Source organism: Erythrolamprus reginae, chromosome 3 (assembly GCF_031021105.1).
Source record: "Erythrolamprus reginae isolate rEryReg1 chromosome 3, rEryReg1.hap1, whole genome shotgun sequence".
NCBI lineage: Eukaryota > Metazoa > Chordata > Lepidosauria > Squamata > Dipsadidae > Erythrolamprus > Erythrolamprus reginae.
The window spans coordinates 132437214-132462089 of record NC_091952.1 but is presented as its reverse complement, the minus strand read 5'-3'; the positions used below and the strand labels follow the sequence as shown (position 1 = coordinate 132462089).

The following is a 24876-nucleotide window of genomic DNA, read 5'->3' as shown; positions in this document are numbered from 1 at the left end:
TTCCAAAACCAGTTGAGGGCTGGGTTTTTTTTCTCTTTTATTCTTTTCAAACACAGGTGTGGGCTGGGGGGGGGGTTTCTTATTATTTGGGTGCTTTTTACCATATGCTTCAAGAATCACCTCTCTCCCTCTCTCTTGTTCTCTCTCTCTCTCTTGTTCTCTCTTATTTTCTTTCTGAGGCTCCTCCCACAACGGTGGCTACAGCGGCACTGGCGATCCGCGCCGCTCCGAGCGCTGTGGGAACGCCCACCCCTCTCACAGTCCAGTCCCGGGCTGACAGTAAAGGGGCTGCTTCCCATCCTCCTTCTCAGAAGGTTTCCTTCTGAGCAAGCTGGCAGGATGATGGGAAGCAGCCCCTTTACTGTCAGCCCGGGACCGGACTGTGAGAGGGGTGGCCGTTCCCACACCGCTCGGAGCGGCTAGCGGCCGCATCGCCAGTGCCGTTGCAGCCACCGCTAATGTAAAGGGGCTGCTTCCCGGCGGCAGGAACTGCGGGGGGTAGCCGGCGTACGCTCCGGCTAACGAGCCCTTGCCGCAGCTATCCGCCGCTTCTTTCTTCTCCGCCTCGCCTCCGCTACTCCCGCCGCCGCCTTTGCTCTCCCCGCCGGGCAAGAGGCAAAGGCGGCGGCGGGAGTAGCGGAGGCAAGGCGGAGAAGAAAGAAGCGGCGGATAGCTGCGGCAAGGGCTTGTTACGCCGGCTACCCCCCGCAGTTCCTGCCGCCGGGAGTGGTTGGCGCTCGCCCAACGCCTTGTTTTTTTATTTCCCCCTTTGGTTTCTCTTCACAGGCGGGAGTTCGGGAGGCAAGGGAGCGCTCGAGGAGACAGCGTCTTGCGGCATCGCCTCCCGTCGGGTTTACGACGAAGGGACGCTCAGCAACTTCTTTTTCCTTTCGGCGCCATAGCCACCCGCAGTCCCCGGAGCCGGCGGGTTGAGGCAAAGGGCTGCGTTTCCCTTCCCTCCCTCCCTCCTGCCCCCGTCCTGAATGGAAGCCCCGCTCGGCCAAGCAGCCCGGGATCTCCGCCGCTTGCAAACCGGGCGGGCGGAGCGGACCCGCGCTCACTTTCGGCTCCGGGGACTGCGGATGGCTATGGCGCCGAAAGGAAAAAGAAGTTGCTGAGCGATGCCGCAAGATGCTGTCTCCTCGAGCGCTCCCTTGCCTCCCGAACTCCCGTCTGTGAAGAGAAACCAAAGGGGGAAATAAAAAAACAAGGCGTCGGGCGAGCGCCAACCGATTCCGGAGCTCCCTCGCCGGCTTCATCAACGCGCTGCTGTTGCTGCTGTCGCTGCCGCCTGAGGCGGCGGCACTCGAATCTGGCGTGGTGGAAAATCTTTGCCTGCCTCCAGATTTTGCACCACGCCAGATTCGAGTGCCGCCGCCTCAGGCGGCAGCGACAGCAGCAACAGCAGCGCTTTTTCCTTTCGGCGCCATAGCCACCCGCAGTCCCCGGAGCCGAAAGTGAGCGCGGGTCCGCTCCCCCCCCTCAATCCCGCTCCCGGCCTCCTCCCGCCCGCGGCTGTGAAATGGGCGCAGTATCCGGCCTATAAGACGACCCCCCACTTTGGAAAAGATTTTCAGGGGTTAAAAAGTCGTCTTATACGCCGGAAAATACGGTAATAACAAATCCAGACCAATATCCAACTGCCAAATAAACAGAGAAAGAAAATTTAAATGCCCCAGTAATACCATTCTAAAAGCCAGGTAGTCATAATCAGCTAGTACCAAAAGCAATCTGGAAGCCCTGCAAAAGCGGCTGGAGGGGGCCATAAGCAAGCCATCAGGACCCCCGTGCACTAACTTGATGATGGCCATGCTGTCCCGGATCGCGGGGAGGGGAGCTCTTCTCCAGCCAGGAGACGGTGAGGCCCTCCCAATGCTTGCCCGCCGCCCAGGCCCCGCGCTTGGAGCCGGGGCGACGGGCCTAGCCTCAGCTTACTTGGCCCCGCCGCGGCCGAAGTGTGGGGCAGAGTAGGTGGTGGCGGCGGCTTCAGACCCGCCCCCGAGCTGAGCTTCCTTTGGTTTCCTTCGAGGCAAAGCTGCAAAGCTCACCTGCCGCCTCGAAGGAAGACAAAGGAAGCTCAGCTCAACGAGGACCGGCTTTTGGTCCCTTGAAGCTGTCACTGCCCACTGCGGAGATCCCTTCGCCCGAACGGAGGTGGCGGTGGTGGGTTCAAGAGACCAAGAGCCGGTCTTTTTCAGGGCTGCGTTGCAGCCTCTGAGGCTGCTTCCACCTCCGGACAAAGGGATCTCCTCGGTGGGCGGCATCGGATGATGCAGCAACGCAGCCCCAAAAAGGACCGGCTGTTGGTCCCTTGAACCCGCTGCCGCCGCCTCCGTTCGGGCGAAGGGATCTCCGCAGTGGGCAGCGGCAGCTTCAAGGGACCAACAGCCGGTCCTCGTTGAGCTGAGCTTCCTTTGGCTTCCTTCGAGGCGGCAGATGAGCTTTGCAGCTTTGCCTCGAAGGAAGCCAAAGGAAGCTCAGCTCAATGAGGACTGGCTGTTGGTCCCTTGAAGCTGCCTCCGCCGCTGCCCACTGCAGAGATCCCTTCGCCCGAACGGAGGCGGCGGTGGTGGGTTCAAGGGACCAAGAGCCGGTCCTTTTCGGGGCTGCGTTGCAGCCTCTGAGGCCGCTTCCACCTCCAGACAAAGGGATCTCCTCGATGGGCGGCATCGGAGGATGCAGCAACGCAGCCCCGAAAAGGACTGGTGGTTGGTCCCTTGAACCCGCCGCCACCGCCTCCGTTCGGGCGAAGGGCTCTCTGCAGTGGGCAGCGGCAGCTTCAAGGGACCAACAGCCAGTCCTCGTTGAGCTGAGCTTCCTTTGGCTTCCTTTGAGGTGGCAGATGAGCTTTGCAGCTTTGCCTCGAAGGAAGCCAAAGAAAGCTCAGCTCGGGGGCGGGCCTGAAGCAGTCGCCGCCTACTCCGCCCCGCGCTTCAGCCGCACCGGGCAGCTCTGGCGGGCGCGGAGCAGCAACGGCAAGCCACGAAGGCGGCGCAGCCAAACGTGGGTCAAGTGGGAGGGCTCTGAGCAGTAGCCGTGGGGAGGCAGTGGGGCGGTTGGCTGCAAGGCACCAGCGGCGGCGGCGGCTGGATGTGTTGCAGGACATGCGCTGGGCATGGGGCTGGCACCTCCATCCCGGCCCAGCCAGCGGGCCAGTGCCAGCCCCATGCCCATGCCCAGCACAGTGCCAGCAATGTACTGCGACCCGATGTCGGTGCCACCATCTTGGAGCTCCTGCTTGCAGCCGACTGCCCTGCGGCGTGTTGCAGGGCAGAAAAAAAAAGAAGACAGGAAGGAAGAGAGAAGAAAAGGAGAGAGAGAGAAAGCAAGAGAGAGAGGGAGAGAAAACAGAAGTGAGAGGGGGAGGGAATGTGAGAGAGAGAAATAGAAAAATGAGAAAATGATGGAGGGAAAGAAAGAGGGAGAGGGAAACAAAACAAATGAGAAAGAAGGAAAAAAGGGAGAGGGAAGAGAGAAGTGGAAAGGAGGGAGGGAGGGAAAGAAGGAAAAATTGAGGGAAAAGAAGGAAGGAAAGGAAGAAGGAAGGAAGAAGAAATGGAGGGAACAAGGAAGGAAGGAAGAATGAAATTAATGGAGGGGCGGAGGAAGGAAGGACTTTTGGGGGGGGGGGATTTTTTAAATTTTTTCTCTCAACATACATTCAAACAATACAATGTACCATCTAATTTTCCCTGAATAAAATGTGATATTTTGTCAGTAACTAATATCAATCATCAAAAAAGTTGCTAAAGGTTTTTTTTCTAATGTTGTCATCCAGGTACATACTTTTCTTTTAATTAAATTCCCTCCTTAATGTTCCTTCAAAAAGTACAACACCAATTATATTTCTAACTTATTAACCATTATGCCAAAGTGCTTCCTTCTTTCTTCATATATTTTTCTATAAACCTTTTTATACATTTTTCTATAAACCAAGAGAACCTTGTATAGCCAATCAGATGTTAACAAAAGAAAATTAAAAACAAAGCATAAACATATATAAATTTCAGACTTCTTCCCCCCTCTAAATAGTACATTCCCATTTTGTTTTTTACGTTAAAATAAGGTATGTGCAGTGTGCATAGGGATTTGTTCATAGTTTTTTTTAATAGTCCGGCCCTCCAACAGTCCGAGGGACAGTGAACTGGCCCCCTGTATAAAAAGTTTGGGGATCCCTGCTAAATCAACCTTGAGCCTGGTGATATTCGATCTGCTAAATTGCACTCAGAAGGCAGTCATCAGAAGTATCCTGCAGTACTGCGAATACAAATGTTATGAGAAAGCATTTTCCTATACTGATTAACTCTTGGAAGTATTGTTGTGACCACGCCATGTTATTCTTTCAATCTATTTTTTCCTACAATAACAAAAACTAAATTTATTTTAAAGATTAAAGCCACAAATAGAGTAGTTCTGGAAAGAAAAAAAAACTGAAACAGTAGCTTAAATCTTATCCAAGTCCTTTATTGCACTATTTACAAGCATGTTGTCAATGAAATTATTTTTTCTTGCCTGTTACTTTCTTTCAGAGTGAATCTGTTATTTGTCACAGTCATTAGCCCCTTTGAAAGAACTCAAAGAAGAATAAACAAACAAACCATTCAAAATATATAACTGATATAAATTTGGTAGAAGGCAAAATAAATAATAAAATGGAAACAAAGAATCAAATCAAATGCTAGATCTAAAAACCAAAGGAACACAAATAGTAGCCATTTAACTCCATGGTGTTTAGATTTTATACACAGTAAATATTAATGAGGCTACACAATAACAATAGCACTTAGACTTATATACTGTTTCATAGTGCTTTACAGCCCTCTCTATGCAGTTTACAGAGTCAGCATGTTGCCCGCAACTATCTGGATCTTCATATTACTAACCTTGGAAGGATGGAAGGCTGAGTCAACCTTGAGCCTACTGAGATTCGGTCTGCCAAACTGCTGACAGCTGGCAAGCAGTAGAAGCAGTCTGTAGTATTACACTCTAACCACTGCATCATCGCAGTTTTAAATGAAACAGTCACCATTTGACTTGAAATCTACAGACCTATTGACCAATAGAAACCTTGATACTTGAAGTTACAGAGAATTTCTTCACCTTGGTTTATCCACCATGGATCTGGCTGAATGGGACCAACTGAATCTGCTCTATATTGGTCACCACATATATGAAGCCTTGAGCTATTCTTTATGAAATAAAATATTTATTACTTTCAAAGCCCTGAAACCTTATTAGTTGCATCTTAGTTTAACATCAGCCAGCCTCTAACTTCAATAGTTCTCTCCCTACAAGGTAAACTGAAATCCAGGACATTGTGAGGAAGTATTCACAGGCATCACTTGGCTTTTATTGCAGCTCTCTAAATTTTCCAAGCTGTCTTGTTTGGTGGCCAAGCTGCTTGAAGCACTATCACCTTAACTTCAGGCTAAGCAACAAATTGGCAGAGTTATGAAAAATCACTTACCCTTGGTTCGTGCCCCATTCATTCCTGATGCAAAGGTGTTTGTGCACTGGGTCCTTCATGTAACCTTCATAGCAAAGACACTCCCCTTGAAGTGAAAGAACAAAAACAAGAGAATAATAGATGAGTTATTACTGTTCTACAAATATTCAATTCATTTTAGCTGCAGAAATGAAATATGCCATTTCACATGCTGAATTCAAATATAATAATGAAATTTGTAAGTTTGCTCTAGTTTTTATGCAATGGACATTTTACATTTTCCAACTACAGATACCGGTAATAGGCAAATAAAACACCAAAACCTAATACATATATATAAACCTGTATATTTTTATTAAAATTAAGTGATATACGTAGTATATCCACCTTGAAGACCAAGTAAGATAGCAACCACTTTCAGGTCACCACAGATTGATCATTGATGTTGACTGTATTTATTGCATCTTAAGTTTTCATATGTTTCTTTGCAACTGCATAAGCAACTGGTATGGATGGTAGCCATTATGCAGCCATACAGCTTTAGGACTCGTCTTAGAAGCATCAAAAAACAACCTCCACTTATAATCTATGTTGATGGCTGACATTAAGCCACAGATGTTGTTACAAACAGTGATACCACCTTCAAAGAATGGAAGAAAATCTTTTTGGCGGTCACAGTATAGAGATGTACAAACATTGCTTGGCAGAAGATTCTACTGCTTTAGTCTTCAGAAGATCCAGATCTCTTATTAGGTCATTCAATTCCATTTGTGTTATGAAGTGTGGTTTAGCAGATGTGGACAGCAGATAATCCGGGTCATGTAAGGCTGTTGGTTCATCACTACAAACTTCCTGAGGTTCTTCCTCACTGAACTCAACTACGAAGATTCAGATGCTTTTGGATTTGGTAGTCCTCCAAGTGGTACTAGGTGTATTCTTGATGGAATGTTTGGATACTGCACAAACAACTTTTTTTGCCTTTCTCAATTGGAGGCACCATACAAAGATAACAATTACTGATGTGATGTGTTGATTCTCTCCAAATGATTCGCACTGCAAAAGGCTTAGAAGGCTTTTTATTAAGACTTACAAAGTGGCGCTCAAGGCGCCAAGATGCGCATATCATGCCGCCTTGATTGCATTAGCGGAATCTCGCCCGGCCGCTCTGTTTAGGGTGACCTGCTCCCTTCTTAATCAGGGGGGAGTTGGGGAGCCCTTGCAGAGTAGTGCCGAGGACTTTAATACATTTTTCTCTGATAAAATCGCTCGGATCTGGGCGGACCTCGACTCCGATTGGATAGCAGAGTCGACTGACAATGAGTCAGTCGAGGTGACTGGGGCCCGTACTTGTCCACCTGTCTGGGAAGAGTTTGATCTGGTGACATCTGATGAAGTGGACAAGGCCATTGGAGCTGTGAGTTCCGCCACCTGCTTACTGGATCCGTGTCCCTCCTGGCTGGTCTCGGCCAGCAGGGAGGTGACGCGGAGCTGGGTCCAGGAGATTATCAACGCTTCTTTGGGGAGGGGGTCCTTTCCGGCTCTGTACAAGGAGGCACTTGTGTGCCCCCCTCCTTAAGTACGACCCAGCCGTACTTAATAACTATCGTCCAGTCTCCAACCTTCCCTTTATGGGGAAGGTTGTTGAGAAGGTGGTGGCGCTCCAGCTCCAGTGATCCTTGGAAGAAGCCGATTATCTAGGTCCTCAGCAGTCGGGTTTCAGGCCCGGTTACAGCCCGACAACTGCTTTGGTCGTGTTGTTGGATGATCTCTGGCGGGCCCGGGACAGGGGTTTATCCTCTGTCCTGGTGCTTCTTGACCTCTCAGCAGCTTTCGATACCATCGACCATGGTATCCTTCTGCGCCGGCTGGAGGGGTTGGGAGTGGGAGGCACTGTTCTTCAGTGGTTCTCCTCCTAACTCTCCGGTAGGTCGCAGTCGGTGTTAGTGGGGGGTCAGAGGTCGACCTCGAGGTCTCTCCCTTGTGGGGTGCCTCAGGGGTTGGTCCTCTCCCCCCTGCTATTTAATATCTACATGAAACCACTGGGGGAGATCATCCAAGGACATGAGGTGAGGTATCATCAGTATGCTGATGATACCCAGCTTTACATCTCCACCCCATGTCCAGTCAACGAAGCAGTGGAAGTGATGTGCCGGTGCCTGGAGGCTGTTGGGGTCTGGATGGGTGTCAACAGACTCAAACTCAACCCGGGTAAGACGGAGTGGCTGTGGGTTCTGCCTCCCAAGGACAACTCCATCTGTCTGTCCATTACCCTGGGGGGGGGGAAGTATTGACCCCTCAGAGAGGGTCCACAACTTGGGCGTCCTCCTCGATCCACAGCTCACATTAGAGAAACACCTTTCAGCTGTGGCGAGGGGGGCATTTGCCCAGGTTCGCCTGGTGCGCCAGTTGCGGCCCTATTTGGACTGGGAGTCATTGCTCATAGTCACTCATGCCCTCATCACCTCGAGGCTCGACTACTGTAATGCTCTCCACATGGGGCTACCTTTGAAAAATGTTCGGAAACTCCAGATCGTGCAGAATGTAGCTGCGAGAGCAATCATGGGCTTCTCTAAGTATGCCCATGTTACTCCAACACTCCGCAGTCTGCATTGGTGGCTGATCAGTTTCCGGTCACAATTCAAAGTGTTGGTTATGACCTATAAAGCCCTTCATGGCACCGGATCAGAATATCTGCGGGACCGCCTTCTGCTGCACGAATCCCAGAAGTTGGCCTTCTCTGGGTCCTGTCGACTAAACAATGTCGTCTGGCGGGACCCAGGGGAAGAGCCTTCTCTGTGGTGGCTCCGACCCTCTGGAAACAGCTCCCCCCAGAGATTAGGATTGCTCCCACCCTCCTTGCCTTTCGTAAACTCCTTAAAACCCACCTCTGTCGTCAGGCATGGGGGAATTGAAACATCTCCCCCTTGCCCATGTTGTTTTGGTGTATGATTTATCGTGTGCTTGTTTTTTATATATATTGGGGTTGCTTTTATGAATTTTTTAATCTAAAACTGTAAATATTAGATTTGTCACTATGTACTGTTTTTCCCTTTGTTGTGAGCTGCCCCGAGTCTGCGGAGAGGGGCGGCATATAAATCCAATAAATCTAATCTAATCTAATCTTTTTCCCATTCAACTATTGGAAAAATCTCGATCCACAAGAATTACAGCATATGTGTGACACCCAGTTTTTGTCCTAGTCTCCTACTGTGCAACCAAAATACAAGTTTCTTAATCATAGTTGTGATCCTTTGTTTTTGGTATGCAAAAGTAACTTCATCGCAAGTATAGCAGAAATGATCTGCTTTATTTAAATAGGTTTGAGGCATAACTAAATTTACTAGCATAAAACAATGTTCAAACAGGTTGTCTAACTCGCCAAGCAACAGATACTGTGACTTTTATAGAATTTAGTGACGTATTATTAGCTAATATTGCATCATCTTGCTATGCGTGGTGGTTTTCTGTTGGTCACCAATTTTGACTATGTAATCTAGTGATGGGCTACCAAAATTTTTACTACCACTGTGGGCATGGCTTATGCATTTTGTTTCAATATCTTTCAGTGCAAATTGGGTGCTCTGGGGTGGAGCTCCAAATTTTGCTACCAGAACTGTATTCCTGATCGTTCCCGTAGGAGCCCACCACTGATGCAATCTATGGTGTAAGTTGCATCATGTATTTTATAAACCTTACTTCCTTAGTTGGTTGCTTATATCATGGAAACTGGAGCCAATATACATTTTTAAATGTTATTTTTAGCACCCCAAAAGTATGTAAGAACAGCTGTTTTCATGCTCACAACTTTTTACCTGTAAAACAGTGTTATGTAATGACTCTGAAAAGGGAATGGGTTTTGCTGGGAGCTTTCAATTTAGTATGCAGCAGGAATGGAAAAGGAAAAATGCCATACTGGGAATTACTAGTGGCTTGCACACCATTTTTGCCACCTCATCACATGCAGTGTATCATACAGCTGGGAACAATAGATAAAATGGCAAAAAAAAGGCAAAGAGTTAGAGGAACAACAAGAAAAGAAGCCTAGACATTTTTAATGTAAGACTCGATGGCTGTTCTGTGACCGCTCTCTGATCTCTTACCCTATACAAACAAACAAGAAAATATGACTGATTTCAGTTTCACACAATATCTCACATTCCCTTATTTATTGATGAATTTGAAAATATTTGTTTATTTGGAACCTGCAATTGATTTTTTGAAATTGAATATTTAAATTAAATTCAATCATTATGACTTTCCAGCTTGCAAGCAGTAACATATAAATGTCTAGCAATACTGTCGTAATAATAATAATTTAAAAGTATCATCCAATGTATCAGTTGTGAGACAATTTCTACTAAATGAGATGCCAAGGAATGAGATATCAGTATATTTTTCTTATTCCTTTCTACACTTTTATATCTTTTATTTTATTTTCTTCCCTTGCCTTCCTTTATGCTACCCAGGTCGCTGCTTTATAAATAAATAAATAAATAAATAAAAAACAACCCACAATAATTATTTGGAACCCTACTGGGTCTTTCAGGGACTTCTTCCTGATCAGTTCTCAGGCATTCCTGTTTGAAAACCCAGCTTTACCAAACTTTTCATCCTAAAGGAATTACATTAGTTTAGAAAGGAATAAAGCTATAATCACTGAATGTAGTGGGGGCGCACTTTTGAGGAAAAACATAAAAGGTCACCCTGCATCATACTGTGAGAGGAGAGCATAACAAAAGATTATAAAACTATAAAGGGAAAGTTGACAGAAAGAAATTGTTCTCCTTTCATATTGCTAGAATGAAATTGCCAACAGGTGCCAAGCAGAGAAAAGAAAGATGCTTACTCAGTGGAAAGGCCACAAGAGTGAAGGTTTCCCACTGTCCCATTCAAACCAGCCACTTATTCAGAAGTGAATTCCTATTCTGATTACTGTTTCATCCTCTACTTTGACCAGGCTTTTGGCAAATCAACACTCCCCCCCCCCTTCCACTCTCACATTTTTCTCATGTGTATCTTTGGGCAACTACATAATAGTTCTTCCTCCTCCTATTTTTACCCCCAACAACCACCCAGTAGAGTATATTGTATAGGATGAGAAAGAGTGATGAGCCCAAAGTTGCCTAGATAGTTGTTATACCTAAAGTGGTACTAGAACTCAGAGTTTCCTGATTTCTAGCCTGGTGCCTTAACCACTAGAATGAACAGAGTTCTACATCTCTGTGTGTCCATTTGGTTGTGATTATTTTTACTCAGATATCAAAGCTGCAAAAAGTAACAACAGATTGAGATATTTGCAATATGATTGGTCACTTGAACACCCAACCAAATTGCTTCTCTCGGGTGATGGAATTAAAGTTAGACATTGCTGGCATTAAAATAAAGATGCAGTGACAACTCTAGCTCCATAAAGGACTTGAAACAGGCAACAGGGAGAGGTCCCATTTTATCCTGCATCTCAAGCAATGAAGTAGTTTGAGTTTCTTTGCCGGATATTGTTATGACGAGTCTGCAATTGCAATTATAAATTAATTTGTGCTTTAAGCCTTACAGACATGTGATAATTCCACTGAATGCATTTCTTTACTCCTCTTCCTAGATGGCATTTCTGAAAGCCTACATTAGGGCTGCAACTGAATTAGTTGGAAGTAAGTTCTCATTGGACATATCTGTAGGTAGAGAAGAAGTGGACTCCACAGCTGAATGCTTTAAATACTAGCTATGCAGCTATTTGATCAGATTACAGCCAAAAAGAACGAAAGATGTACTTATTTTTGGAGGGGAGGCATAACCATTTTTACAGAATGCTGACAAAAATCTATGCATTTAGAAATAAGCCCAAGGAGGGTGTTTGAAACCATCCCCCTCAGAGGCCTGCTATAGTTGGCAGCTGCTATGGCAGATGGTTGTGAATAAGTGAAATGCAGACATGATGGGCAAATGAGTCACTTCACATCAAAAGGGAACAAACATGCCTCCTATGAGCATGTGCAGAAGAGAGAAGGCTGGACCAATCTCCTGAGATATACCATCCCTAGTTTTATGGGGTAGCACCTGGAAATTCATAATTGGGCCTCTTGTTTTCAGGTTCTTCTCCTAACAGAGCATAAATAAAATTTGAGTACAAGTATTTTTTGTAACAGTTCACAGGAAAGATAGTCAGCCTAAATCACAGAGTGTAACAATCTGTCAAAAAATAGTCTGCTGGGTAGAAGAAAATTTGGATTCAAGAGAGGGGTGGGTTCCACTTACCTTCCCTACTGGTTCACATTGCGTCAGAAGTGCGCATTTTGCATCGCAGAAATGACCTTCTACACAGAAGGTTCTTTGCCAGCCATTTCAGACCAGAAGACGGGTTTAAGGATGTGGCCACCTGACTAACGCTACCAATTCTGCAAACGGGGGCAAATATTCGCCACAGGTACAGACAAACTGGTCTGAACCAGCAGTAACCCACCACTGTTCAAGATAAGGGAACGTCATATGACTTTTTGTTATCACCATGCAGAAACAAAGGAAATGTGAAGGTCGTTTTTCCACCACAGTTTTTGATAGCTTTGGGAACTTGACAATCCCCCAGATACATGTCAATAACCACATTGCACCCACCTACCAGTTTCAGAATCACACTCATGTTCACAAGGATCGAGAAGTCGTCGGGCGCACATATCCAAGACCCACGGCCCACTAGAATTTTGTTGGGAGAAAAGAACCACCTGGGCAGGATTTAACCAGTCACTGGCATCCAATTGGTTCCCTTCTAATAAGATAAACCGGCTTCCTGCATCAGAAAATGGAAAGAAACTGCATTCTGAAAGAAGAGCACTGAAGGCATTTTCATGAGTGAGATCTAAATTTCCCCTAAATCTTTCCTCCAATTTATGTCACATACAAAAGAAAATTGATTTGTGATGTGAATGAATATTTTGTCTAATGTAACTTAAAATCCACTTTATAATTTGTGTGTGAAAGTATCCTCAAAGTTGCTTTTCTAATGTACTTAACAAGCATTGGTTCTTCTCTTTGAACAAAAACATTAGGCAGGCATATTTTCTTTCATTTCTGGAGATGATCTTGAAATAACTCTTCCAAGACCCACTTTAAACATCCCCAATTATCCTATTTTGAAGATTCAACCATTGATCATTGCAAATGCCTTGCATGTCCATCTCCAGTAGATATGGCTACACATGTGTCTATTATCTCCTATCATGATTTTAGGACAATTTATACAAAAGCATATCTAAGCTAACAAAATAGTTCAAATAACAGAAAGTTTGGAAAGAAATTTGATACCATTAAAGCCAGCTGATTCTTCAACAGAGATCCATGAAACCTGGTTGTCATAAGGACAAAATCTCCTATTCATTTTCCAGCTAAGATAACTCATTTCTTTGCTCCAATCAGGGTCAACTGCTCCATCATTCTGATCTGTTCTCCACCCTCTACTTCTGTCCTCTTTCACAAGCATCTTCCCCCTCACTGACCTAGATGTCAGACCATCTGTCTAGACTGATTCACTTCAGATCACAGTAAGAAATTGCATACCCTAATAAACAAATTATTGGGACACAGAAGTGTTTCCCATTAGGAAGCAAAGTTCTGCTTCAACTTTATTGACATTTGGTTTTCTACAAGAACTAATCTTTCTATTTCTTGTATTGGAGAGTAAGTTATGTATCCATCCATTCAAATGTGATATGGCCAATTCTCCCTAAGGCCAATGTTGCATTAGCAATGGTTTCCAAAGATAAAATCTCTTATTGGCTGTTTATTTATCAGATGACAAATGTGACATATATGTTGCCAGATCCTGTTTTTCTTTCACTTCATCTGCCAACAGAAGGTGAGGGGGCCTACGCCTGCCATAGTGCGGGTAGGACACAGCATATTTGTAGGGGCGGCATTTGTTTCCAATGTTCTGGAAAGTGTTTGCAAAGGAAAACAGGGCTCCATAAGCTCCACATTTTCTTTTCTGTAAACATGTTAGCTCAAAGTTAGCCCATGCTCTAAAATAAAATCTGTTGATGTCAATACCTTGTTTATGCTAAAAAGGCCTCTGATTCTAGTGCTATATTGAATTTAAGATTATGCCCTATGAAAAAGCATCTGTCTTTTACCTTATTACCATATTCTCAATGAATCATCCATATTCTCCAATGCAAACTCACACTTAAACCCTTACATAGTGCTTAATAGCACATTTTTATTAAATGTATTTGTTTCCCACTACTTTTAAAAATATTGAAGCACTTTAGATGCTTCAATATTGAAAGCAGGATGAATTCAAAAATATTGAAGCAGGATAAATTCAGAATTAAAAACTATATATTAAAAAAGAGAGGGGGATGAGAAGATTAAATGACTGGAGAAAGCAAACATAATAATATGACATCTGAAACACAATACAACTGGAGTCTGCTGTATTTCAGAACCAAAATCATTTAAAAAGAGAAGTGCCACAATACAGAAACCCACCTTTGTTCTTCCTACCAGACAGCATTTTGCACACAGTAAGACCTCATTTAAAGATTAATGCAGTCTGTAGAGTTGGTGGCTGAAGTATTGTAATCTGGTGCCAAGTTTTTTAGAATGTTATATGGACTGCTGCAATATGTTCTGCATGGGATAGCCCTTGAAGAGTATTTTGAAGTTTCACCTGGTGCAAAATGCAACAGCATGGATAGTGCTGATTTTGACCTTAAAAGCAGGTGCTGATTTTGATCTTAAAAGCAATTTATGGCATGGGGCTATTTGAGGTGCAGTGTTCTGGTACTCCTCTAGAGGCCACTGTAGGAGTGGAATCATTGGTCAATGGTGATTGGTTGCTCTGTCGGACAGCCGCCTATTTAAAGAGCTGCCAGGAGCTGTTTTACCTCAGATATTATTCATGAGTTGTTCCCTGTTGTGTTTAATAAATATGACTAAACCCTGCCAGTTATTGGACATAGTATTGGCGACAAAGGGTAGTATGTAGTACTGAGGTGATTTAAGCAGCCATTACAGACTGGCCCCAACAATATGCGATCCCTGAACTCTGGAATTCTTCTCCTCCGATGATGAACATTTGTTAGAAAAATAAAAATAGAGGGGAAAAAGTCAACTCAACACACTTTTGCACCGTTCAATCCCCCGCTGAGACCTGGGATTTATATGTGGCCAAATTTGAGGGTTTCCTCTTCACAAATGCTAATACAGAACTTTCAGGTGATAAAAAGCATGCCTATTTTCTGGGATTTTGTGGAACTAAAATGTTTGAGACAGCGGGGGCACTTTTTGTCCCTCAATCTATACGTACTGTGTCTTGGGAAGCAATGCTGGCCAAATTAAAAGATCATTATGACCCTCCACCTCCCCGTTGTGCCAGAAGGTATACTTTTTACCACAGATATCAGGCTGAAGGGGAATCTGAGGAAAGCAGCCCTATACTGTGAACTTTCAAATAAATTTCCAATTATTTCTACCTGTCCAATCAGGTCCAGCAGGAGAGGCATGTTGTGGATCCTGCTCATTGCAGCATTCTATCTGATGGGACCAAGGATACAAGTGTTTTCTGCTGTGACCTCCATCCTCTGGGTGAGGCAACATCATTCCCCTTAAATCTCCTCGATCCACAGCTAACTTTAGAACACCATATTTTGGCTGTAGCGAGGGGGGCGTTTGCCCGGGTTCGCCTGGTGCACCAGTTGCGACCCTATTTGGACAGGGAGTCTTTGCTCACGGTCACTCATGCCCTTATCACCTTGAGGTTCGACTACTGCAATGCTCTCTACATGGGGCTACCTTTGAAGAGTGTTCAGAAACTTCAACTTATCCAAAATGCAGCCACGCGAGCAGTCTTGGGCCTTCCAAGAAATGCCCACATCTCACCATCACTCCACGGACTGCATTGGCTACTGATCAGTTTCCGGGCACAATTCAAAATGTAGGTTATGACCTATAAAGCCCTATGTGGCACAGGGCCAGATTATCTCCGAGACCGCCTTCTGCCGCACGAACCCCAGCGACCGGTGAGATCCCACAGAATTGGCCTCCTTAGGGTCCCGTCGACCAAACAATGTCGGTTGGTGGGACCTAGGGGAAAAGCCTTCTCTGTGGGAGCCCCGGCCCTCTGGAATCAACTCCCCCCAGAGATTCACACTGCCCCTTCCCTCCTTACCTTCCGAAAGAGCTTAAAAACTCATCTTTGCCGCCAGGCTTGGGACTCTTAGATCTTCCCCTGACCACTGAATGCCTTAAGTATGGTTGCTGAATGTTTGGTTAATAAGTTAATTTTTTAGGTTAATCTTCTCTTTCTAATTGTTTTTAATATTGTAGTACTAATTGGATTATATTACTGTTCTTTTTTTATATATGCTGTGAGCCGCGGAGTCCTCGGAGAGGGGTGGCATACAAATCCAATTAAATAAAAATAAATAAATAAATAAATAAAATTACTATTAGCCACAATCTTTATGGCCTTTTGGAAACAGGGTTTTTCCATTAGGCTTTGGTATCCTCTGAAGCAGAGTGTCTGCAATTTATTTGCACCATTTATGACATCTTTAATAGCCATTTCTTGATTTGGACTTTACTTAAGGCAGTTATCAGTATTTATTTAAAATGATTTCATTTTTATATTATATATACAATTATATATTATTGATTTTTACATTTAATTGTTAATTTTGTTGCTACCCAGAGTCACCATGTATGAGATAGACACACACACAAATATACACACACTAACTTGACTTAAAACAAATAGTCTTGACACATTAGTGTGAGAAGTCAGAATTTCTTAATTTTTTAATGTATTTATTATGCAAATTTATATGGTCACTCATCTTTCAATCAATCCAGGAGGATAAATATAAGAAGCAAAAAAAATAGCAAAACAATAAAAACAGTAAAGATGTGAAGTAAACACTACACATTGAAGCAGACCAAACATGGACTGTCCCACCTTAACATCCTAGTTCTAGAGTTTGAGTCAAGTGCCAAGTTCTAGAGAGGTGATGGCGAACCTATGGCATGGGTGCCACAGGTGGCATGCAGAGCCATATCTGTTGGGAAACAAGCCAATTCTGGGCTCCAGAGGGCCTCTGGGGGGATGGGAGAGCTGTTTTCGCCCTCCCCAGGCATTGAATTATGGGTGTGGGCACTCACGCATTTTTGACAGTGCACGCAAACCCTCTTTCAACACCCAAGGAAAAAAAGGTTCGCCATCACTGTTCTAGAGTCTTCTGAAAAGCCAACAGGATTTGTGGCACTTGAAATCTCAGTGGGGACAACTGAATTGCATCCAGAAACTGACTAGTAATCACCATCATTAGCCAGGCAGAGGAGTTATATAGGCAAACTGCTGAGTACTCAACTGCTCCTACTGCTGTATTCTAAATCAGCTACAGTTTACAAATGGTCTTCAATGGATCCCCTAGTAGAATGCATCGCAGTAATCCAAATAGAAAATGGTCAATGCATGAAAGAGCAAGAACATGGGATACTGATTCAGAAACATGCACTATTGTTGGACAAGTTGAATTTGTGCAAAGGGTCTCATGACCACATCTTCCCCAACTTGTTGAGCAGGAGTCACGAATCCAGGTGGATTTCCAGATTGCACTCCTACTCTATCTGGGGGAATGTTTACAACAGATTGCACTCCTACTCAGTCTGGGGGAATGCTTAAAGCTCTCCGGTCGGGAGGAAAACCCACAATCATTTAATATCGTTAGGGTTAAGAAGGAGTAGTTTCCCTTCAATCACATACTTACAGCCACCAAGAACTGAGAAGGAACCTTGACAGCATCACTTGGGCAGTTGTATAATTGAGTATCTCTAATTTACTAAAGATATTTAACCTCATCCTAATAGAAGATCTAACACAGTGGTCGCCAACCCCTGATCCATGGACCGGCACCAGTCTGAAGCATACCCCAAACTGTGCAAACAAGTGAAGCTCCATCTGCAGGAAGCTGGCAGCATATAAAACTCTGCCCCCTTCAGTCTGTGGAAAGGGTCTCTCATGCCCAAAGTGTCGGGGGCCTGCTTCATGTACATTCTAAATAGGAGTGAGAACAAGATCAAACCCTGAGGCATCTTGTAAATCAGAGTTTTCAGAAAATATCTCTTTCTCCCATTAATGCTGCTCAATGGAATTGTACTTAGAGGAAGGAAGAGAACCACTGAAGCGCTGTGCCCTCAACTCACAACCCCCTAAAATGGTGCAGAAGAATACTATGGTTGATGATATTCAAATCCACCAAGAAATCAAAGGATCCAGACATCACCCCTATCTTCGGTTGCCACTCGATCATCTATATGTGTGACTAACACATGTGAATCCAGGCTAAAGGGAGTTCACATGATATGTTTCCTCCAGGGCCCTTTGTATATACAAGCCTATTGCCTTCTTCTGGTGAAAATTATACATAATCACTGGTTCAAACAATGTCTTTTGGTATGTGTGTATGTATGAATGAATGTATGTATGTATGTATGTATGTATGTATGTATGTATGTATGTATGTATGTATGAATGAATGAATGAATGAATGAATGAATGAATGTATTTGATTTATATATCCCCTTATCTTATTGTGGTGACTCTGGGTAGCTTACAGTATTAAAATAATAATACAAATAACACTATATAATATATCTAATGGCAATTCATTTTACTCAATCTTCAGCGATCAGTAGGTATGGGAAATATTCATTTCGAATCTGAAAGATGGTAAAAAGTATAGAAAATAATTCTGTAGGATTATTTATGCTGCTGGATCCATAAACTATTAAGGGCACATTAATCTCCCAGAAAAACTTGATCCAGAAAATTAAAGAGGCAGAGTGGATTGGATACAAATCAGGGCAATGGGATATGTTCTTCACAAAGACAGTAATCAATGTGCACCATATTCAGGTAGTCATAACCTTAATTGCAAATGAAGCCTGCTCAGATACATATTTTATATATACTGCTCAAAAAAAATAAAGGGAATACTCAAATAATATATCCTAGATCTGAATGAATAAAATATTCTCATTGAATACTTGAATATGCAAAACAGCATATGAAATTGATTGTCAATCAGTGTTCCTTCCTAAGTGGACAGTCTGATTTCACAAAAGTTTGATTTACTTGGAGTTATATTGTATTGTTTAAGTGTGCCCTTTATTTTTTTGAGCAGTGCAGTTTTCTGGATGTAACATGAATAGAACAGGGAGGGTACCATTTCTACTCTAGCCAGGCCTTGACTATCAATATTTCTGTACTACTCTTATGCAGAAATGGAATGGTGTGCTTATTAAATTGTATGTCTGAAAGTAGCAGCCATGCTACTGATATTTGTAAGATGTTTTTAGAGTTGTACTAATTAGAACAGAAGGTATCAGGAGGCAGGGAAATGAAATGAACAAATACAAGATGATCATTTGAAATTCTAATCTGTTCTTTATGGATTTATTCATGACTATATCCACATACATATCTACAACTAATAGGAAAGGATAAATAGCCAACAGGTTTGGAAGATGCTAGCTTTCTTCAATTTTGTGCTTTCCAGATGTGTCAGGATTGCAACATGCATAATTTTCCATTTGAGTTCAAAGTAGAAATCCTGGAAACTGCCATCCCAAAAATCTGAAAAATGCCTGATTAATGAAGACATTAAACTGTCATTACATGCTATAGGCAAAAGCCAGCAAGAAAAATTAATCAAAAAAGTACTTTTTTTTACCTGACCAATGTGCAAATAAATGTCAAAGTCTCACAATATGTTCTAATAACAAACATGAATGTTACACCTAATACTGCTCTGACAGTAGAAGAGACTAGATAACTAGAAGATTGGCTTACCATCAGCAATAAGATGCTCTGGTACATGAAGTGTTATCTTGACCACAAGTGGGCAACTCACATGAGAAGCACAGACCAGACCAACGACACAGCTGGTGATGCTGATGAGAGTCAGAGTTGTCTTGCTAACAGGACTTCTAGGCGAACCCACTAAAACAGTAAGAAAAAGAAGTCAATGGAACCCAGGTGTGCCTCTCTTAGACCACAATATTGAGCTAACACAATTGCTCTTGGTGGAGCCTTTTATGAATCAGAGCCCTGGGCCAGGGCAATGGCCCTTCATGGGGTCTTTATGAATCTAAGGGTCCTGACCATTCAGCAGAAAGAGGTGCAGACACCGAGGTGAAGTACAATCATTCTATTTTGGGTGGTGTGGGAGGGAAGGCATGTGAGAAACAGTCTTGCTCATTTGTGTAGATTTAGAAATAGAGCTGGGCAATTTCTTAAAGCAGAGTCAGTTAACAGCCTGTACCCTAATTGGTGGCTGTGAACAGCAGTATCCCTCATTACCAGCCCACAATTGTGTAGACATCAGGTTCCCCAGAGTAATTAATGATACTCCGTAGACTGCTCCAGTCCGCCTGCTTTCTACAAACGGAATCTATTCTTGTCTCAGTCATGCTTCTCTGAGTGGCAGCCTCTTTACACCCCCCCTCCCCCAAGTGTCAAGGCATTTTGCCATCAACTCTCTCTTGACAGGCGGTATGACATCCCATCCAGGCAGAAGCAGCACTCAGATATGCTGTGAGGATAGCACATAAAATCTGAAGCCACAGACAAGCTCTTACACTTAGCCACTTGTTTATATGGCCTCAGGCCATATGAAATGTGAATTTTGTGGGTGTGGGTGTGTGTTTTAGCCAGCCACCTAAAGGATGCATCTGTGGTAAAAGCTAAAAGTGAAATGAGTTCCTTGAAAAAAATAAATCGATGAAAATGGCTGAGTTTCAAAACAAATGCGTTGAGCAAGGGTTTTGGTTTTTTTTTTTACATGAAGCACAAAATCGTGGTCTGCTTCTGTTACCTGGAGTGGGTGGAACTGGTTACAGAACTTCTGTACACACAACAACCATATAAAACAAATGAAGCTGAGACTTAAGACCTCCCTTAGACTTACCACCCAGTGCCAGTGATGATGTTTTCTCATGTTCATTCTGTTTCTGTCATTGCTCCCTCTTTGTATGTTGCCCTTGCCTTGACCAGAAGTCTCTATAATCAGCATCTCAAATATTTTCATTATAGGGCAAAGAGGATTTCATTTTTTGTTGCTATCTTTTATGTACAGTACATCTTAGTAGTGTGTACTATTGCAGCTGAAAAGCTGCAGAGGTCCCCTTCAAGATTATGGGGACAAAGAGAATGCTGCCGCCCTACCAAATTTCAAATACTCTCTCAGCTACATTCTTTTTTTAAAAAGTTTTTTTTTATGTATAATACAATTAAAAAAGAAAAACATTGGGCATGACATAACATTCTAGTTTAAACATTTCCAAATTATTACTTCTCATATACAAAATTTACATACAATACTAAATCCATTTTTCTTATTTGCCAACATAAGAATATATATATTTCCAATTTGTCACTGATTCATAATCCCAACAGTCTCCCAATTTTCAAAACATTCCTATTCATTCTTATCTTTCAATTCCATCTTAAGTCCATTTCAGCCCAAGACAGTATTTTATATAAGATCTCTTCCTCTGAGGGGGTTTCTTTGTTCTTCCATTTTTGTGCAAAAGCCAATCTAGCAGCAGTCAAAATATGCAACATTAAGCATACTGGTCCCTTATCATATTTATCTATAGTTATGCCCAATAAGAAAAGTTCAGGTTTTAACTTTATCTTCAACATTAATATTTCTTCCAACCATTGCTTTATCATATTCCAAAAATCAAAAGCTTTTGGACATTCCCACCACATGTGGTAGTAGGTCCCTGGTGTTATTTTGCATTTCCAATACATTGGTGATAAATCTGGGCCCATTTTTGCTAACCCTCTCGATGGGAAATGCCATAGGTAGAATTTTTTGGGAGGGGGTTATTCTTCTTTACTCAGTCCTGTGATAGCATCTTCTTAACCACCATCAACATCTTCTTATTCCCAAACTGTTCCCTTCCACTACTATGTTTCTTTTAAAAGAGCATATTTTAAAAACTTATTTTAAAGCACTTGAATACACAGTATGAGGAGACTCTTAATAATAGTGGTGAACACCCTATCTCTTTTCTCCCATGTCTTAATAGATAAATGATGTTTGAACCTGGATCTGTATATGTACACTTATACACTTCTGTTTGTATCTTTTTATGTATATATGCATAATTTATCAAAATTTAATGCATTAATAATCCAGGTGCTGTATATTATTGTTACATTTTATGTAATCATGTAATATTGCCGTATAATGCCAATTTTCAGGATAGTCAAACCACTGACAAGGCCAACAATGACAATTTAATAATATCATTAGAAAAAATTTGCAATTGCATTGGTGTTTTTCAGATCTTTACCTTGCAGCTCTTAAGATAGTCATTTTATTATACAATGCCCAGAGTTGCTTCTGTGAGATGGACAAAGATAGATAGAGGGATGCAGAGGTGGGCTGCTAAGGTGGAATGGTGACGTGTGCTCATCCCTGTGGATCTGAGTGTTAGCGGAGTCCAGCACAATTATGCTACTGTACCTGGGCAGGTAGCATAATCGTGCGCGGTCACGCAGGGGTGCCCATTCACCGTTCCACCTTAGCAGCCCACCACTGGATGGATGGATGGATAGATGGAAAATAGAGAATTAGATATTATTTTTTTTAAAGCACAGAAACTAGATTTCTGCCTAAAATACTTCCCATGCATAATCTCAACAATGAGAAAGCAGTTGAAATCCAGATGGGAAGATGGCTGGCTTCCAGATAACTAAAGTTGGGCACTTTCTGAGTCAAAAGAATCATATGCTGCTTGTCCAGCTCAAAAATGTATCCTTAACCACATAAGTGGAGAGCTGAAAGACTCCAGAAGGTAAAAACCGAAACAATGACAACACTGCTTTCCTAGGTAATTTTCTTCTCTGAAATCATTTGCAAATTCATAGTCATAATCTATATTATTTCTTATCCAATGTAGTGCCTGAGCACTGGGCTGGGATAATGCAAAGTTTGTCTTTCAGCAAGATTTTTGGTTGTCCATGAATAAACTGAATTAACCATTAAAAACAACAACAACAAAGGACTTCACTTGGAAAGGATAGATCAGAATGCTTACAGTGGTATTATTTATTGATATTTCAACAGTTTCAAATCCCCTTGTTAAAATAGGAAAGGCATAATCTGTATGCCTTTTATAATTATATATTCAAAAATATCCGTATTGGGTTTTTTCCCTACAGTTTTGATCACAGATGTAGCCTGGTGGCTAATATATTTTGTTGCACAGCTATGTAAACTTATCTTCTGCTTAATATGCATTATGCTAAGTAGTCTCAAGAAAACACAGTGTGACACTTCTACTTCTTACGTACAGTGTATGATTCCAAATAATTAACATCCACCCGAACTAACCTGAATGTTAGAGAGGCTGTATCGGTGCTGAAATTAATAGTGAAACTGTATGCATCAACAAATAACTTCTTCTAAATCCCTCCTCTTCCTCACAAAACATAGAAAATACATGTTAATCCTTGTTCAGTGTCCACACAGAGTGGCAATTCATTCATTAAATGAAGAAGTCACTAAATGAAACTGCAAATATACTTCTGACTTTATTTCAGCTTTCCTTTGCTTTGCAGATCTGCAAATGTTGTAAATGTGAGAACTGGTCACAAGGTTATTTTTTCATCACCATCCTAACTGCAAATTGCTACTGTATGAGGCAGTTGCCAAAACAACTGCCTTGTATATGATCTAGGAGAGCCCTAAAAAGATTTCTATCCCTCCTAGTTCAAGGTTAGTACGAACCCCCTCAAGCACCAGGTAGGTCATAATGTAACGTCATTTAGGATCAACAATGCTTGCCTATCTGTATCTTATTTTGCACTATGTCTGCATTTTGGATCTTTATTGATTTATTTTATTGCAGCCTTAAGCCAGCATAAGAGGTAAAACAAAATATGAAACAGAAAGAAAAGAGATGATACCATCTTAAATTCAGCACAATATAACCAGAAAGTTGATTGAATTATTTTGAGTACTCACTGAGAGTCATAAAAGGAATGGCATGACTCTCAACTACTGTCTCAGAGATTGCTAGAATGTAGTCTGATAGAAGAGAAGGTACATATAATTCATCTGACCTGCCTGGTTTATCACTAGAATAAAAATACTATAATTAAATTAAGGTCTCAATTTCTATATAGTTAGTAAAACAAAAGAATATGTCTTACTGTCTCTACCTTTGTTCAATCACAGATAAAATGTTAAATGTGAAACATGATGGAAGATTAAAGGCAAAACCAATCTTCTCAAAATAGTTGTGTGCTTCTGCAATGAAGACCTGACCAGCTAGGGTTCACTGATATCTTGAATTTGATTTGTAGCATATTTTCCGAAAGGATCAACACACATTTCTCCAAATAGCTAGCACAAGATGATGGAATGCCTTAACAGACCTTGGAAATACAGAAAAGGCAGGAAGATAGCTAAGAAAGAAACAGAGGAATATCAGAAGCGATTTTTGAATCCAGGTAGGGGAAAAACTTAAGAAAGAAATTAAGAGTAAATTTACCTTAATTACATCAATTGTACAGAACAACTACTTAGCTGGGCTTTCAAGATTTTGCTACATTACCCTGCCGTTGGTTCTAGTTTTCTGAACTTGCCACCCTTACAGAGCTTGACACACAGTATTCATTCATTCATTCATTCATTCATTCATTCATTCATTCATTCATTCATTCATTCAATTTTTATGCCACCCTTCTCCTTAGACTCAGGGCGGCTGAGTATTGCAAATAACGTATAAGTTTCCCCAAAGGGAGTCCAGGTAACTTTCATTCAACGCATTCAATCTGTAGAACCAATCCAGAATCTTTGGTACATTTCTTTGGATAATGCTAGAACAGGGTATTGTCAATGTCACTATTTGGCCAGCTGCTTTTGAGGCACCCAAACATAACAGAGCAGTTTCAGTTTCTGCCCAATTATTACAGTAGAGAGCAACAAAAATGGATCTGCTTGAGAGACAGCAGATGCTTAGTGCACTTTTTATTTCCTTTTGATTTTTTTTTTAGATCGGGTCAGTCTGCAAGTCACCCTGTATAAATGGAAGAGCCTCCATGTATAGGGTCTGGACAGAAAAGATCCTGGTTCAAAGGAAAGCATGTATACTTTTTAAAATATTTAATCCTCCTTCGCCCTCTATTCTTTTAATGGGTTAGTTTCTCCATGACAACCAACTTCTTGACAGTGCAGTTAAGTGCCTTAGGGATGCATAACATGCAAACAGGGCTGGTTTTTCAGAAATCTCATCCAAGCAGCTCATGCAGAGAGAAATCTATCAAAGAAATGTGTTTATTGGTCTGGAAAATAGATGGATTGTGTCAGTTCTGCTGGGAGTCCTTTTTAAAAGAAGGGCTTCAAATTATTTAGGCTTTCCAA

General features: G+C 42.4%; 1 protein-coding gene across 1 annotated transcript in view; it reads right to left on the bottom strand.

Moving 5' to 3' along the window:
* ASTN1 (astrotactin 1) overlaps positions 1-24876 on the bottom strand; it is a 182590-nt gene that overhangs the window by 149102 nt on the left and 8612 nt on the right. Inside the window, exons 4-6 of the mRNA XM_070749042.1 lie at positions 19287-19436; positions 12060-12227; positions 5468-5552 (exon numbers count right to left, since the gene is read on the bottom strand). Of these exons, the coding sequence (XP_070605143.1) occupies positions 5468-5552; positions 12060-12227; positions 19287-19436 (403 nt within the window). The remainder of the gene's footprint in view (positions 1-5467; positions 5553-12059; positions 12228-19286; positions 19437-24876) is intronic.